The sequence below is a fragment of the Carassius auratus genome, unplaced genomic scaffold, assembly GCF_003368295.1.
Source record: "Carassius auratus strain Wakin unplaced genomic scaffold, ASM336829v1 scaf_tig00020241, whole genome shotgun sequence".
Classification (NCBI taxonomy): domain Eukaryota; kingdom Metazoa; phylum Chordata; class Actinopteri; order Cypriniformes; family Cyprinidae; genus Carassius; species Carassius auratus.
Window position 1 is genome coordinate 62,940 of NW_020525013.1, and position 14,929 is coordinate 77,868.

The following is a 14,929-nucleotide window of genomic DNA, read 5'->3' on the forward strand; positions in this document are numbered from 1 at the left end:
TGAGTAAGGTCAAAGATTGAAATCATATTGAAAATAATGGTCGAAATCAAGCTTTGATACTTATCTCTTTACTAGATTTTAAGACTTTAGCCCGGATTCCACATATTGTCATATAAATATATATATGTATGTATATGTGTGTGTCTAATTTTTGTTGTTAAAAAGCATATGTAAGGTTATTTTTTATTATTTTTCAGTCTGCTGACTAAATTACAAACTGCAAATTTTTTTTTAATTTCTAAATTTTGCTATCTTTTTTTATTTGTATTTTCTACAGCTGACATGCATCTTCAGCCGTTCATACGGGGAGGTGGTTTGTTTAAGCATGCCGGGAGAAGAAGCACGCAGGAAGTTTTTTTCAGACCTCATTCTTGAGCAGGCAGCCAAGGCACCACCCAGCAGGAGGAAAACCGGTAAGTGTTTACTGTGCTTAATGCAGAAGTATAGATTTATCTGTTCTTAAATGGAGGTAGTTAAATCCCCTTTTTTGTTATTTTAACTTTTTTACCTTTGTAAGACTTCTTGAACAACTTTCTTAATCTACTAGAGTAAATGCAGCTGCGGGCAGCTATGATCTGGGCCAAGCACCGTGAACAATGTTTGTTACATTGTGTTGAAATCTAAGCTTCATAGTAAATCTGGTCAGATACCCTCATTGCATGGTAATATTTTATTTTTGTTTCAGATATTGTTTCAAAATACCTTGTAGTCCATATGACTCAGTATATAATAGGAATTAATGGAGACCAGACCAGAAATTTGCAACCAAGTAATAGAAAAATTACAAGAAGAAACTTCACAGGACGATTGCAGTGACGGCCATAGACTCTTAGCAAGAAAAAGAAGAATGATAGGGGCTACACGCACTTTGAGCTTGGGCACTAATGAGGCCATTAGCATGTGAAAGGCGTATGTTAAAGTGCCTTAAGTCTCTACCTTCGGTCTTCTAGGGTGTCAGACGTAATGGTCTGACTGGATGCTGATGTCATTTATTACCATTGTGACTTTAATATTCCTCACACTGTCTTTCACTTCTGGTTTGGTTCAGATTCTTAAAGGGATAGTTCAATCAAAAATAAAAAATTAGTTACTCCCCTTAAAGTTATTCCAAACACGTATGACTTTCTTAGTTCTGTGTAACACAGAAGAAGATATTTTGAAGAATGAAAGTCAATGGGGTCCAAAACAACATATGTCCACGTTTATTTGCTTTAAGTTTACATGCACCCAAATAATTAGTTATTGATGGCTCAATTTGAATGAAAACCTTTTTGTAAACAACTCAGTCAATTTGATTCAGCTCAGTCCTAATACAATTTTGATTGGATTGAAAGGGATGTAGACCTGAAATAATCCTAAAAACTAAGACTTTAAAAAAATTAATTAAAATCACAATGCATTAAAATATAATATTAATATTAGATGAAAATTATGCTTCAATTTCAAATAAGTTCAAGTACTAGATTTACTATATACACTGTGTATGTCTATCGATCCAAAACTGAAAAAATCACTTCACAAAATCCCTAAACCTCAAGTGCCATGTGAACAAAGTGGACACTGAAAATATACAATTAAAAGCTAATAAAAAGTGTTCGTATTATAATAAACATAAATGATGCTAAAATAACACTACATTGTAAGGAAAGAAATGCACTTTCCAAAATATCATCCTTAATGCTCCACAAAAGAAAGTCATACAGTTTTGGAATGACATGACTGTGAGTAAATTCATTTTTTGTTTTTGATAACTTCTGTTGCTGTCATTGAATTAACTTCTCTCAATTGCGATTACTTCCGTCACCGCTGCTGCTCTTCCAGAATTGCCACTCCAGCTTATGCATAAATTGGGCGTCCCGGGTGTTCCTGATGTTCTCTTCTGGATATCTTCTCCTTGTGGTCGATTGCCATGCTCATCGGCTCCCTCACAGCTGGAGCCATTATAGCAGAGAATGGCTTTCAAGTGGAAATGGGAGCATCACGACCCATTGATGCAGAGCAGGGGTCCTCCCGTGGGCCGACCACGGGCAGCTCTGAATAAAACACAAACCCTACTTCCTTTGGCTGCGTAGCATCTGTGGTGGGAGAAAGGGGCTCTATTAAACACCGGGCCTTAACCATTAGCTATAATTATGCTCACAGTTAGCATGACTGCTCGCTAGCTGCTGCCACAAAGCAAATTGCTGAGGCTGGTGGCTCAACGACTTTCAGGCATTCTGCCCAGATCTTTGGATTAGCACAAGGTTCTCGGCCTGTTTACCGAGAAGATTTTTCTTTTGTTGGCGATATTTTCTTACAAGGCAGTGCCACATTAGCGCTTGGTGTGTTTGGTCATTTCTGGCAGTGTGTATTTGGTTCATTGTATAGATGCAGTCCTGAATTACTGCAGCTGTCAGGTTGTTTGTTGGAGCTCTTCAGAAATCAATAATACTCTGCAGCCCACGCTGTGGTGGGAAGCGTTTCTCGACTTCATCCACATAACGCAGGGTGTTTGTAATTCCTCTAGCTGCTCTGGCACAGTTTCAGTGTCATCTGACTCTTCCCTGTTTCGCACCATTTGCTTAGCGTTTCATCTGGTATTACATTTAGGTTTGGAGATCAAAAACAGTTGAGTTTCTAGACAAAGTTTGTTTATGGATCTTGCATAATGTTATTAGACTAAATTAGATTAAAGAGATTATTGCATTTTGAATATGGATATTTTTTTTACAAAAACACATCGATTTATTGGTTTAACTTTCTATTAAACTTCTCACCGATGGAGTGCAACACAAGGGAAGTTGCATCAAACGGTTTGAAAGATCAGACAATTTTTTTTAAATAACTCCAACTGAATTTGTCTGAAAAAAGAAAGTCATAAACACGTAGGATTACTTAATGAGGAGTAATTATGATTTAATTGTTATTTTTGGCTGAACTAATCCTTTAAGATTAAAAATAGTTTTAGTGTTTTTTTCATCAAATAGATTTTAAATTCTTAATTTGATTTGTTCCATTTAAAAACGTTTTTAAGAAGTCTGTGATTTTGTATTTATGAATTTAAATATATTTGGTTAAATCTAGCCTTCCATTAGAATATAACTTAAATATTAAAGGCTAAACAGCATGTATTTGAAAACACATGGAGTCCTTTCATTACTTACATTAAAGAATTTGGATTTAATAGTGGATGACTAATCTTTGTGGACAATGCAGACCTTGTAGAATTAATAATGTCTTCAACATATATTTGTTTAATTTTGTATACATTATGATTTTAAAATTCATTTTTGAATAGATTACCATGTGCAAAAACAGGAGAAGCATTCTCGTTAAGCGTTGAGTTCTTTAAACATTTTATTTGGTCTTTCTAAAGTAAAAGCAGCAATGTTATGGTTGTATGGAAGTCATTGTTTTGTGGTTGTAAAAGGCTGTATTTCAAAGTGTTTAAAAAATGAAAATAAAATACAAATATTATGGGAAAAAATATATTTAGTTAAATACCGATCTTTTATTATTGTGTGTCTTTTGCAAAAAATCTAGAGTTAACTGCAGATGCAATAAATTCTACCTTGTGTCTGTTTAGTATAGAAAACATGCATTGATTAATTTTATCAATGCATGAACATTGAAAACCATTCAAAAGGCAATACAAAGATAATTTTGGTTCTAAGTGATTCTTTTCTTACTCCTTCAGAAGTACCGAACAAGAATGAAATCAGAACGGTCTAATACCTCATGATCGTAGTGAAGTACTGTTCTTAGGGTTTGTGCCCGTTTTTTGTTTTCAGTGAGCGCTCTGGAGGTGCTGACCCTTGCTGAAGACCCCGGTCCTCGGCAGCTCTCACCAGAGGAGCAGCGGCGACTGGAGGAGCAGGAGGAGAACACCTTGCGCGAGCTCCGCCTCTTTCTCAGGGACGTCACAAAGCGGCTCGCCACCGACAAGCGCTTCCAGATCTTCAGCAAACCCGTGGACATTGAGGAGGTGGGCTGTTACTGTTACTGCAAGTCAGCAGCTGTATGATTAATGCCTTTAGGGTCTGTACTCCATTCAATATTACCATCTAATTAGAGGCACCTATGGTTTATTAGCAACCCCCAGACCAAACAAATCAAATGATTGTCATTATATGACAGCTTGCGGGCAGGATCGTTACCTGAATCAGTAAATTTGAGAAGGCAATTAAAAAGTTCATCAATATGAGAAGCAAACAAGGAGGACAGTGTGTCTGTGAATACAGAGTATGACACATTTTGGCCCTGATCTCTTGAAGCTTTTTGAGTTTGTTGTATGGTGACGTTCATAAAGCCTTCATATTATGAATCGAGAGCATGGATCCGGATTCTTATTGTGTTGCGAAATTATCTTGGATATAATGTTAAAATGCAAAATATCTTATCATAAAGGAGGATTTCTCTTAAATTTTAATTCCTGTGATGTGAGTAAAGGGATATATTTATGTAAATTATGTAATTTATATTCCTCACAATACAGAAAGGACAGTTTTAGAAAATATACATAAAATATTATATAAATTGGTATATTTAAATATATATTGTACAGGTCCTTCTAAAAAAATTAGCATATTGTGAAAAAGTTCATTATTTTCCATAATGTAATGATAAAAATTTAACTTTCATATATTTTAGATTCATTGCACACCAACTGAAATATTTCAGGTGTTTTATTGTTTTAATACTGATTATTTTGGCATACAGCTCATGAAAACCCAAAATTCCTATCTCAAAAAATTAGCATATTTCATCCGACCAATAAAAGAAAAGTGTTTTTAATACAAAAAAAGTCAACCGTCAAATAAATGTTCAGTTATGCACTCAATACTTGGTCGGGAATCCTTTTGCAGAAATGACTGCTTCAATGCGGCGTGGCATGGAGGCAATCAGCCTGTGGCACTGCTGAGATGATATGGAGGCCCAGGATGCTTCGATAGCGGCCTTAAGCTCATCCACAGTGTTGACCAACACCAGCAGCTGACATGGCACCCCAGACCATCACTGACTGTGGGTACTTGACACTGGACTTCAGGCATTTTGGCATTTCCTTCTCCCCAGTCTTCCTCCAGACTCTGGTACCTTGATTTCCGAATGACATGCAAAATTTGCTTTCATCCGAAAAAAGTACTTTGGACCACTGAGCAACAGTCCTGTGCTGCTTCTCTGTAGCCCATTTCCTGCACACGCCTGTGCACGGTGGCTCTGGATGTTTCTACTCCAGACTCTGCTTCCGCAGGTCCCCCAAGGTCTGGAATCGGTCCTTCTCCACAATCTTCCTCAGGGTCCGGTCACCTCTTCTCGTTGTGCAGCGTTTTTTGCCACACTTTTTCCTTCCCACAGACATCCCACTGAGGTGCCTTGATACAGCACTCTGGGAACAGCCTATTCATTCAGAAATTTCTTTCTGTGTCTTACCCTCTCGCTTGAGGGTGTCAATGATGGCCTTCTGGACAGCAGTCAGGTCGGCAGTCTTACCCATGATTGCGGTTTTGAGTAATGAACCAGGCTGGGAGTTTTTAAAAGCCTCAGGAATCTTTTGCAGGTGTTTAGAGTTAATTAGTTGATTCAGATGATTAGGTTAATAGCTCGTTTAGAGTACCTTTTCATGATACGCTAATTTTTTGAGATAGGAATTTGGGGTTTTCATGAGCTGTATGCCAAAATCATCAGTATTAAAAAAAATAAAAGACCAGAAATATTTCAGTTGGTGTGCAATGAATCTAAAATATATGAAAGTTTTTATCATTACATTATGGAAAATAATGAACTTTTTCACAATATGCTAATTGTTTGAGAAGGACCTGTATATATGTGTGTGTGTGTGTGTGTGTGTTTGTGTGTGTATATATATATATATATATATATATATATATATATATATATATATATATATATATATATATATAAAACTACAGAATGTCACATTTTATTATTAGCCCTTTTCAACACATACATGTTTTACCAAATAAAAAGGACAGCACTTTTCGAGTACATCCCTCTATTTGAAGTGAGTATAATACCAACTGTTGCTTGTTTTGGGGAGTTTCTGCCTTTGCTCTCCTCTTCAGCTGGTGATATTCATGTTCAATCTGATTTAAATCTGGAGACTGATTTAGGTAATCTAAGACTTTCCATTTCTTTGCCATGATTAACTGAACTGGCAGGGTGTTGTGGGTCATTGACCTGGTCCAATATGAAGCGCTTTGAATCTGGTGGCGTTTTCTTGTATTTTGTTGGCCAAGATGGTTTTGTACCCTTCAAAATTAATCTGTGTCTTGAATCACCCAATAATAAGTTATTTATATATTATTATTTATTATATATTAATATATATTTATTTTTTGTGAAATGTTTTTATGTATTTTTCTGATTTAGGTTTCAGACTACCTCGAGGTTATCAAACAGCCTATGGACCTGTCCACGATCATGATGAAGATCGACACTCACAAATACATGGTGGCCAAGGATTTTCTAGTGGACATTGACCTCATTTGCAGCAATGCGTTAGAGTACAATCCAGACAAGGATCCGGGAGGTAAATACACAATACACAGCAGCTGGATGAATAAGAATGCATCACTTGTTATGGGATTTTCACACAGACAGTAAAAAAGCAGCAAAAGAACGTCACACTTCAGTGAATGTAGGTGCCGAGTTAGAATATTTAAGTCATGTGATGTTTGTTTATCTTATGTTGACCTTGTATAAAAAAAACAGTAGGTTCAGTAGAGACAGACACAAAAATGATGTATACATAAATGTATAATAAATTATATAGGTATACAAGACAAATCCATTTCAGACATTCAAAAAGTGTTTTTACTTGTTGACCAGAACTAGTCAGTTAGTTGTGCACATCTCTAGTACTTCGTGTAGAGTTTCAGAAACTGTGATACCAACCAAAAACAGCAGCAGCGACCGCGGTACTTGAAGTGTGGAGGACGCTAAATCAGTGATTAATCAGCCAGACTTGTCAGTCCTTCACTGAGATATATGAGAATTTGAGGACAGTAAATGCAGCTGGATATTAACCCATTGGCCTTTCCTTATTCAAAAGGCACAGGAAATCATTGTCGCTGATCTCTCCACAGAGGAAAAATGGCACCATAATGAGCAGTCTCCATAAAACCCATTCATCGCTTTAATGGACTTTCTTGCTATTCTCTGGCCATATGGTCGGTCAGTTGGGACACTTTGTAGTGTAGAAAATTATGTGAGATATTTATTGGTGTTTATGGATGTGCCATACATGTAAATAGTTTACTGAATATAAACTTAACCAGAATTAAACGAGCCATGCATCTTTACTGACCCTAATAGTTTGAGAAACACCATCAAGTGAGGCAAAGAGCTTTTGCAGATGTGAACCTGTATAACTCGTGCATAAAGCATGCGTTATTTAAAACAACAGGAACATGTTCACTAACAATCTGTGCAAACGGTCATGTGATTTTCCACATAATTGTTTGTGGGCGAAGTGAGATAAGACAACTTTAGATTATATAATTGAAGTGTGCTAGTTGGCTACTTCTGAACAACACTTTTTTTGTCAGGACTTAACTCCCAGTCGTCTGGATTAATTGGTCAGCCAGTGAAGGTTGTTGGCTAAATGCAGTTGGTGCCTATGAATAAATCATAGTAGCCCATTTGCTGGGAGAACGTGGGTCATTTGTTTAAATGCAGCATCCACAGAGGAGCCACTGAAGGAATGAGACAAAACGCAATTAGCTACTTTAATAAGGAAACAGAAAGAGGCTTTTAGTCCAGTTAGAGCAGGGGAATATGGGATTTAGGAGCTGTCAAAATTCCATTTGTTAAGCTTTACTCTCACAATTCAAGCATGAACGTTGCTCTTAAAAATCGAAGGTGTCCTTTCCCTCATTATATAGGTAATCATTTTGTTTGGTCATTTGTTCGTTGTTGTGTTTTTTTTTTTTTGTGAGTTTCACTTCTTTCTTTAAAGTGCTGTGCGGATCCAGTGCGGAGTTGGGAAACCTCCTTTCATTCAAGAGGGTCTCTCAGCGGTCGTTTGAAAGTCAGATTCCTAGAAAATGTGTGCTTTGAAATCATACCCCAGCTGAAGTTTCAAAATCACATCTTAGCGTGCGAGTTTTAAGGTTCTTCTAATTCCGATGATTTAATTCCGAGCTGCCTAATCCTGCCCCTGGACATCAGCCTCCCTGCTGAGTTTCCTTCCAGCCCTGTTCTAAACCAGCTGCTTCAACTTTCTAGTCTGCATCCCAATTCACATCCTTCAAATTAGAACTATGTACTTTGCTGGGGATGGAGAAGTACTGTATATATTTTTAAGTATGTAGTAAAAACTATGTAAATAGTGCAGATATATATTGCTGCAAATTTTTGTTACCTGAAATAAAATATGCTTATATTTTTTTTATAGTTCATGATAGTGTTGTCAAAGACCCAGTACTTCGGTACCAAGTCGGTACTAAACAAATTTAAATATCAGGGTCCCTGTTTTTTTTAAGTACCGGTGGTACCAAGTACCCAGTCAATCCGGTTCTTGACCCATACAGCGCTATGATTTCTGCGAAGCAGAAAACGAGGACGGAATCTCGAAATCTAGTCATGAAAATGAAACTTACATTTTAATATGGACAATCACGGAATTTGTCAAAGTTAGCATAAATTAATCAAATCAGATCTCCATATGGACCAGTATCTGTAAATGTTAAGCCTCAAAAGTTGGTTGAAATCTGAATCCTGCATGTTCTCCACGTCTCTGTGTGAATTTGAATGAATTGGTTTACTACATAGACTGAAGCGTGTGAAGCTTACAGTAATTTTAGCATCTGCCGTCTCAATGAGGATATAAATACATACATAACATCACCAGAACTGTTCTGAGTAACTTCACAAGCATTTTACCGTTTCATTTGAGTAAAACCAGTGTCAATTTAAGGATATTCACGGTAACCCGTCAAAATAAGTTCATTTTTACATAAAGGCATTTTGCTAGAAATATTATTTAGTAGAATGTATGTGATACTGCTACTACTGTTGAAAAAAAATCACACAATAATTCTTACATGTTTTAATTTTAATAGCAAATCCCCTTTATTTACAAAAAAATTTAATGTGTTTATATTTAATTAAAAGACAAATAAAAATTTGGAGGAACTTGTTTACTATCTCTCATAATTATATTACTTGTAGAAGAACTTTAAACACAATTGTAAATAAGTATAAAGAAATGCGTTGTTTTTTTTTTTTGTTTTCTTAATTAGCAATTTGTTCGTTTTGCTTTGCTACCGAAATTGGTACTGAGAACCGTGAATTTTCACTGGTATTGGTACCAAATACTGAAATTTTGGTACCGTGACAACACTAGTTTATGATAATTTGGAGTATATACTGTGCAGGACCCAATAAGGAGTAAATTGGTATTCTATTGCAAACAGTGTTCAAGTTCAGTGTGAAGGTTAATCTCAAAGATCTGGACTGAGCACCACTGATTTAATTTCTCCTGGGACCGTTTGTTCAATTGTCAGTTTTGGCACCAGCAGCCTTAGATCTGTGTGCAGTGCTTTGAAAGTCAAAACAAGTGTATTTACACTCTCTTCCTCTCAGCCTGCCATTATATTCTTGACTCGAGTAAAGAGTGTCCTCTCACTCGCTCTAGATGGCTTAATTAGGCCCATCTTCCAATTAAGAGGCGAACTTTGCCAGATCCTGACCTCCAGCCCGTCCTAGAGTAATGAGGACTACCCAGTAATGTGCTCTCTTTTCTCACACACACATTTTTCCTCCCTACATGTATGAAAGTGGCTTGATTAATGATAGAGAGAGAAAAAATAAGGCTAGAATACAAATGGTAGCTCTGAGATCTTTGAGAAAACACCGTAATCCCTGTTCTCACACCAGTGTTTTTGTAAACAGAGATGCTTCGATTGACTTCATGTGGAGCGCTTCAGAAGTGTGTTCAGATGCTCGCATGAAAAAGCCGATGCTTAAGTTTCCTCAGTGAATCTTTAATCGATTACAGTGAGCCGTTGCTTGATTTACATCACCAAATTTGATTTTGATTTGTTGTGCCTCTTTTCTTGTTCTTGTTCATTCCATAATTTTTATTTATATAATTATTTAATAGTTTTTTTTTTGGTACTCCGTAACATTGCCATTTAGGTTCATTATGTGCATAAACTTCTTTGCTCCTATTGGTGGTCACTGCCAGTGTTGTGGTAATGCATTGGACATTACTTTTATCAAGTAACTAGTGAAATAATTAATTACTTATAACATATTATATAGATTACTTATATACAAAAATATCTAATATAATTTGCCATTGATAATGCAATCCCAATCATTCTTTCCCATAAATAGAATATACTTTAAAACAACTGCTATTCAAATTTGGAATAATTACAAAACTTATTTATGCAGTATCTGCACCTTGTTGATTATAATAGGTGTGTATGAGTTTGGTCGTGTTGTAACTTGTAATTTTTTTTTTCCATTATTATCTAATTGTGGCAGCTGTAAATGTGACTTTCATTATTTTTCTGATTAATTGCAACCCTAATACCCAGAGATCCTATTTTCAGTCTTCAAGAATGTGGCTCCTCCTTCAGCTACCCAAATGAATTTTTCATTGACTGTGGCCTTCCTTTGTGCTTCCACAGATAAAATCATCCGCCACAGGGCCTGCAGTATGAAGGATACTGCGCACGCCATGATCGCCTCTGAACTGGACCCTGAGTTTGACCGCATGTGTGAGGAGATCAAGGAGTCCTGCAGGAAGAGAGGTGACACAGCACTTCAGGCTGTCCTTAGCCCGGGGTTTTCTTTGAGCTAGACTGACGCTGTGTACCAAAACGTGACGTGTAAACTCTGCTGATCACAGATAAGCCAGAGAGAATCGTCACTGCCTGATGGGGCGACGCAGAATGAAAAAGTTTTTCACGAGTCAGGGCAGTAGAGGCGGCACAAAATTAACGACGTGCGTATAATTCCACCCACTCTAAAGCAGTACTAAACTGCAGTGGAAACACAAAGCGAACAGAGTCGAGCCGAGCCATGCCGTACCGAGCTGAGTCGTACCACGCAGTGGAAAAGCACCATTAGTTTGTTCTGAAATCTCTCCTTATTCCCTATGTAGTGCTCTGTGGCATTCACTTTATAGGGAATTTGAAACACAGAAAGAGTATCAGTATTGTACATATGTAACCAACTGTTTGGATTAATAGGGCCCTATGATTTCCGTGATGTAAATGTGATAGATGACCACTCCTGGACATGATCTCTAGAACAGCTCTGAGAGTCATTTCATGAGCATTTTGCCATTTCTTTTGAGAAAAACTGTCGTCTTGTTATATACAAACAGAGAATTAAAGGTTAATTATAATGATATTTGTGGTATAGATAAATACATTTAGGCCTAATCCCAATTCTATTTTATACCCCTTCCCCTACCCCTCCACCTACCTCTTCCCCTTGTCCCTTGAAACAGAGTGTCAAGGGGTAGGGGAGAAAATATTCCCCTAAGGATTGGGACACCACTACCATGACGTCACACGTCATCATTCGTCGTCTAGCTCTTACAGTACACACATATACTGGTGTGCTGGTGTGTATTAGAGCCTTTAATTATCGTTCTTTATTAATGAGCTGCTTACTGACACACACACACACACATCGGAAATCGTGCAGCTCACACATCCAGGAGAAAATAAACTTGTCAACACTGCCCCGTGACTTTTATTAAATACAGTTTAAATACTGAATCGCTAAATTATATTTTCCAGCGACGAGAGGATACAATCACTGTTTCCAACTTCCATTTCTCTCTCTCTCTCTCTCTCTCTTGAATAGGCAATATTTGAGAAAATGTTTAGCGATTTCTAATTATTGGGGGGATTACGGCAGTTAAGGCCCTGATCAGACATATGCTGTGTATCATGCAGTCTGTAATGATATGACGTTAGCAAATATTAGCGATTTTTTGCAAGCATTTCTTTGAGTAACATGACCGTTAATATGAACTCACAATTGAATGTAACATAAAACAAATGATTACTTTTTGGTTTAAATCTTTATTTATGGCAACAAAAAAGCTTACATTTCTGTGTCTTTTTGTTCGCTGTAGCAGTCATGATGCAGAGATAATTCATACCCCTTCGTTTGAAATGTGGTCCCGAAAAATCTTCGTTTGAAGGGCTATCTGGCCCTTCCCCTTACCCCTACCCCTCCAACTCGTGAACGCGCGAAACGACGGGGTAGGGGAAAGGGGAAGGGCTAAGGGGTAGAATTGGGATTTGGCCTTACTGTATGTTTAGAAATATTTATGTCTATGTATGCAAATAAGGAAATACATGTATATAAATAATATAAAAACCTTTAGAGACATATGGGTATCATTTAAAATAGTATACAAATGGGGATTCAGCCCTAAATTTTAACATGCATGCCAACACCCATTAGCACTAACATTTAGTATTAGAGGTTTAATCCACAAAGGCACATAATGTTTCTCAGTTTACTTTTAAACACAAAAGAATAAAAAAAAATCCAGGACGACCAGTCCCTCCACCACCCTTAAATCACCAGGGGGCTTTTCTCCCGCAATAATTTCCTGTAATTTGTTCATTTGCGTCTGCCTTAATGAAAATCTCGCATGGCCCCCTTCTGGGCCACCCCTCGGTACCTTTTCATTTTTGCGCTGGTTCAGTTGAACGAATACGGTGGGGTAAAAAATGACCTGCTCCAGAGAAGTGCTGCTGAATATTTTATATGGTGCAGTGGAGAAGTTATGGCTATTGGTATTGTGTGGTGTGTAAGTTTGAAGCAGGGCGGCATGTGAATGAAAGACCACCATGAAATGGCTTTTTTTTTCAGGTAAAACAGAGAATTATAATTAGGCTTGTAACTTATTTCCTTTCTTTCCTTTTTTCCAGCATGATTTACTATTTAATGTTGCTAGTTGGCAACTAGGTGACATCAAGGGCAGGGAAATGATTCATCTAGAGTGCGTTTGATTGGACAAAATGAGTGAGTGCAGGATGAGTCATCAACATCAATATCTCCGTTCTGGACATAACATTATTAGCTGAAGTGAATTTAGTCTTGCTTTACGAGTCCTAGCATAACAACAGACTTGCTCTAACAGCCGCAAAAAACCTGATTTAATGGGATCTTTAAGAAGTTCTCAACTGTGTGATAAAGCCCACTACCAAGTCTTTATGGTTTTCTAGTCCTGGCTTGAATCCCTTCTTCAGTGTGAGCCTCTGGGATTTTTTCATTTTAGCATTTGGCAGCCAAGATGATGATTTTGTAGAATATGATGATGATGATCCCCCTGTGAGCGACCATCTTTCTGAAACCTCCTCTGAAGAGGCCATATATTTTCATGTGTAAGGAGTCATTTGTACTGTCTGAGAAAAAAGTAGTCTGATACTATAAAGACAAATCTTGCCAAATATAAAATGTAATAATTGAATTAATACAAATAATACAAATAAAAAGCTGCAGGTTGGTTTTCTATCCTTCTTAGCTAGCATATTGTCTGATGTGTCAGATATTCCTTCAGTTCAGTCCTTGTCTCTGCAGTAACTTCTGTTTTCTTATTCTCGCAGGCTCTCTGACCACAGCGCAGCCGGCCATCACTCCGAGCGCTGTGGCGACCAGGAGACCTGTGGGAGAGGAGGCGGGGTTAAGCGCTTCTCAGGGTGATGGAGTGGACAAGCACTGCAGCAGTGAGTACATGCAGAACACAAACAGAGCTTTTAGGCTAGACTTTGCAGGTGATGGAACAAGCTGTACTTTGACTGCGTTGTGTTACACTTCTGCTAACAGCTCTGCCTGTGACAGGAGTTTTCACGTGGGACAGTGTGATTGTGTCTCCAGTTCATGGCCATTCTGTAGATTCTATTCCACTCAAAACACTGACTCTAAGAGATCGGTTAGAGTAGAATTGTGTGGTATGAGATTACTGAGCGACTGAAGACATGTCCGCTTATTGAGGCTGTTTAAATGTGCTTATTTCATCTGAATAGGTTTTTTTGTTTACTTTTGGAACTTAATGAATGCAAATTCAAAATAATTGTAATATTTGTTAACCTCCTGAGACCCTATATATTGCCTGTTGTGCATTTTAGAATTGTTCTTGCTATTTGGGATATGTAGGACCTAATAAGTATAATACCTAAAATTTGTTTTTGTACAGGAAGTAGTTTTCGCAGAAAAATATGTCCTCATGTGAGGACAGTGGGTCTATCATAATGTGAAATGATGCAAAGCAGTTTCGTCCACTTTGCAAGCACAGATGCAAATTGCATGTAATGCATCACACACGGGATTTTTCCAGTGCAGCCTTGTGCTCTGCATTCATGCATTTCATTCATAAGTTATGTTATGTCCTCCGTATAGGACTCGAGACTTTTTTTTAAATGTCTTTAAAAAAAAAGGAAAAGACATGAATGGAAATGCATAGGCAAAAACTATTTTTTTTAAATCACGAATACATTTTTAATGTTCAAGATTTTTTATTTTATTTTTTTTAACCAAACTTTGTATAAAGATCATTCTCAACTATGGTATAACATAATGATTCAATATACTATTTTTCTTTCTGCAAAATGTGTGTTAAATTACAATTAATGGGTTTTCTCATTATATACAATGTATCTATAAACTAAATCTAATTTGCATATTAATGTGTTTTTGGGGCAACATGTAATGAAAAAAGAAGTGTAATAATGGGAGTAATAATTGACAAGATTTTCATAATAATATATAATATTTCATAGAATATTGAAATATAATTTCTTTCTCTATTCATTTGTTATGTCTCCAAAAATGCGTAATAAGCATGCGTTTAGTCCCGGTGTCCTCATCTGAGGACATGTATGAAATCAATGTCCTGTTTAGTAACAGAAAGTCATATTTTGATTTGAAACCCCATAACATATTTCTG

The 14,929-nt window shown here is 37.0% G+C and overlaps 1 protein-coding gene across 3 annotated transcripts in view; it reads left to right on the forward strand.

Moving 5' to 3' along the window:
• The window catches only part of LOC113076379 (ATPase family AAA domain-containing protein 2B-like), a 43,681-nt gene extending 29,689 nt beyond the window's left edge, over positions 1-13,992 (forward strand). For 2 of the 3 annotated variants that reach the window (XM_026249023.1, XM_026249024.1), the window contains exons 20-24: positions 278-413; positions 3,771-3,964; positions 6,370-6,529; positions 10,641-10,763; positions 13,590-13,992. In XM_026249023.1, coding sequence (XP_026104808.1) covers positions 278-413; positions 3,771-3,964; positions 6,370-6,529; positions 10,641-10,763; positions 13,590-13,957 — 981 coding nt within the window. In that variant the 3' untranslated portion in view covers positions 13,958-13,992. The remainder of the gene's footprint in view (positions 1-277; positions 414-3,770; positions 3,965-6,369; positions 6,530-10,640; positions 10,764-13,589) is intronic. The other variant, XM_026249025.1, reaches the window with a different exon arrangement.
• Positions 13,993-14,929: the final 937 nt, after the last annotated feature.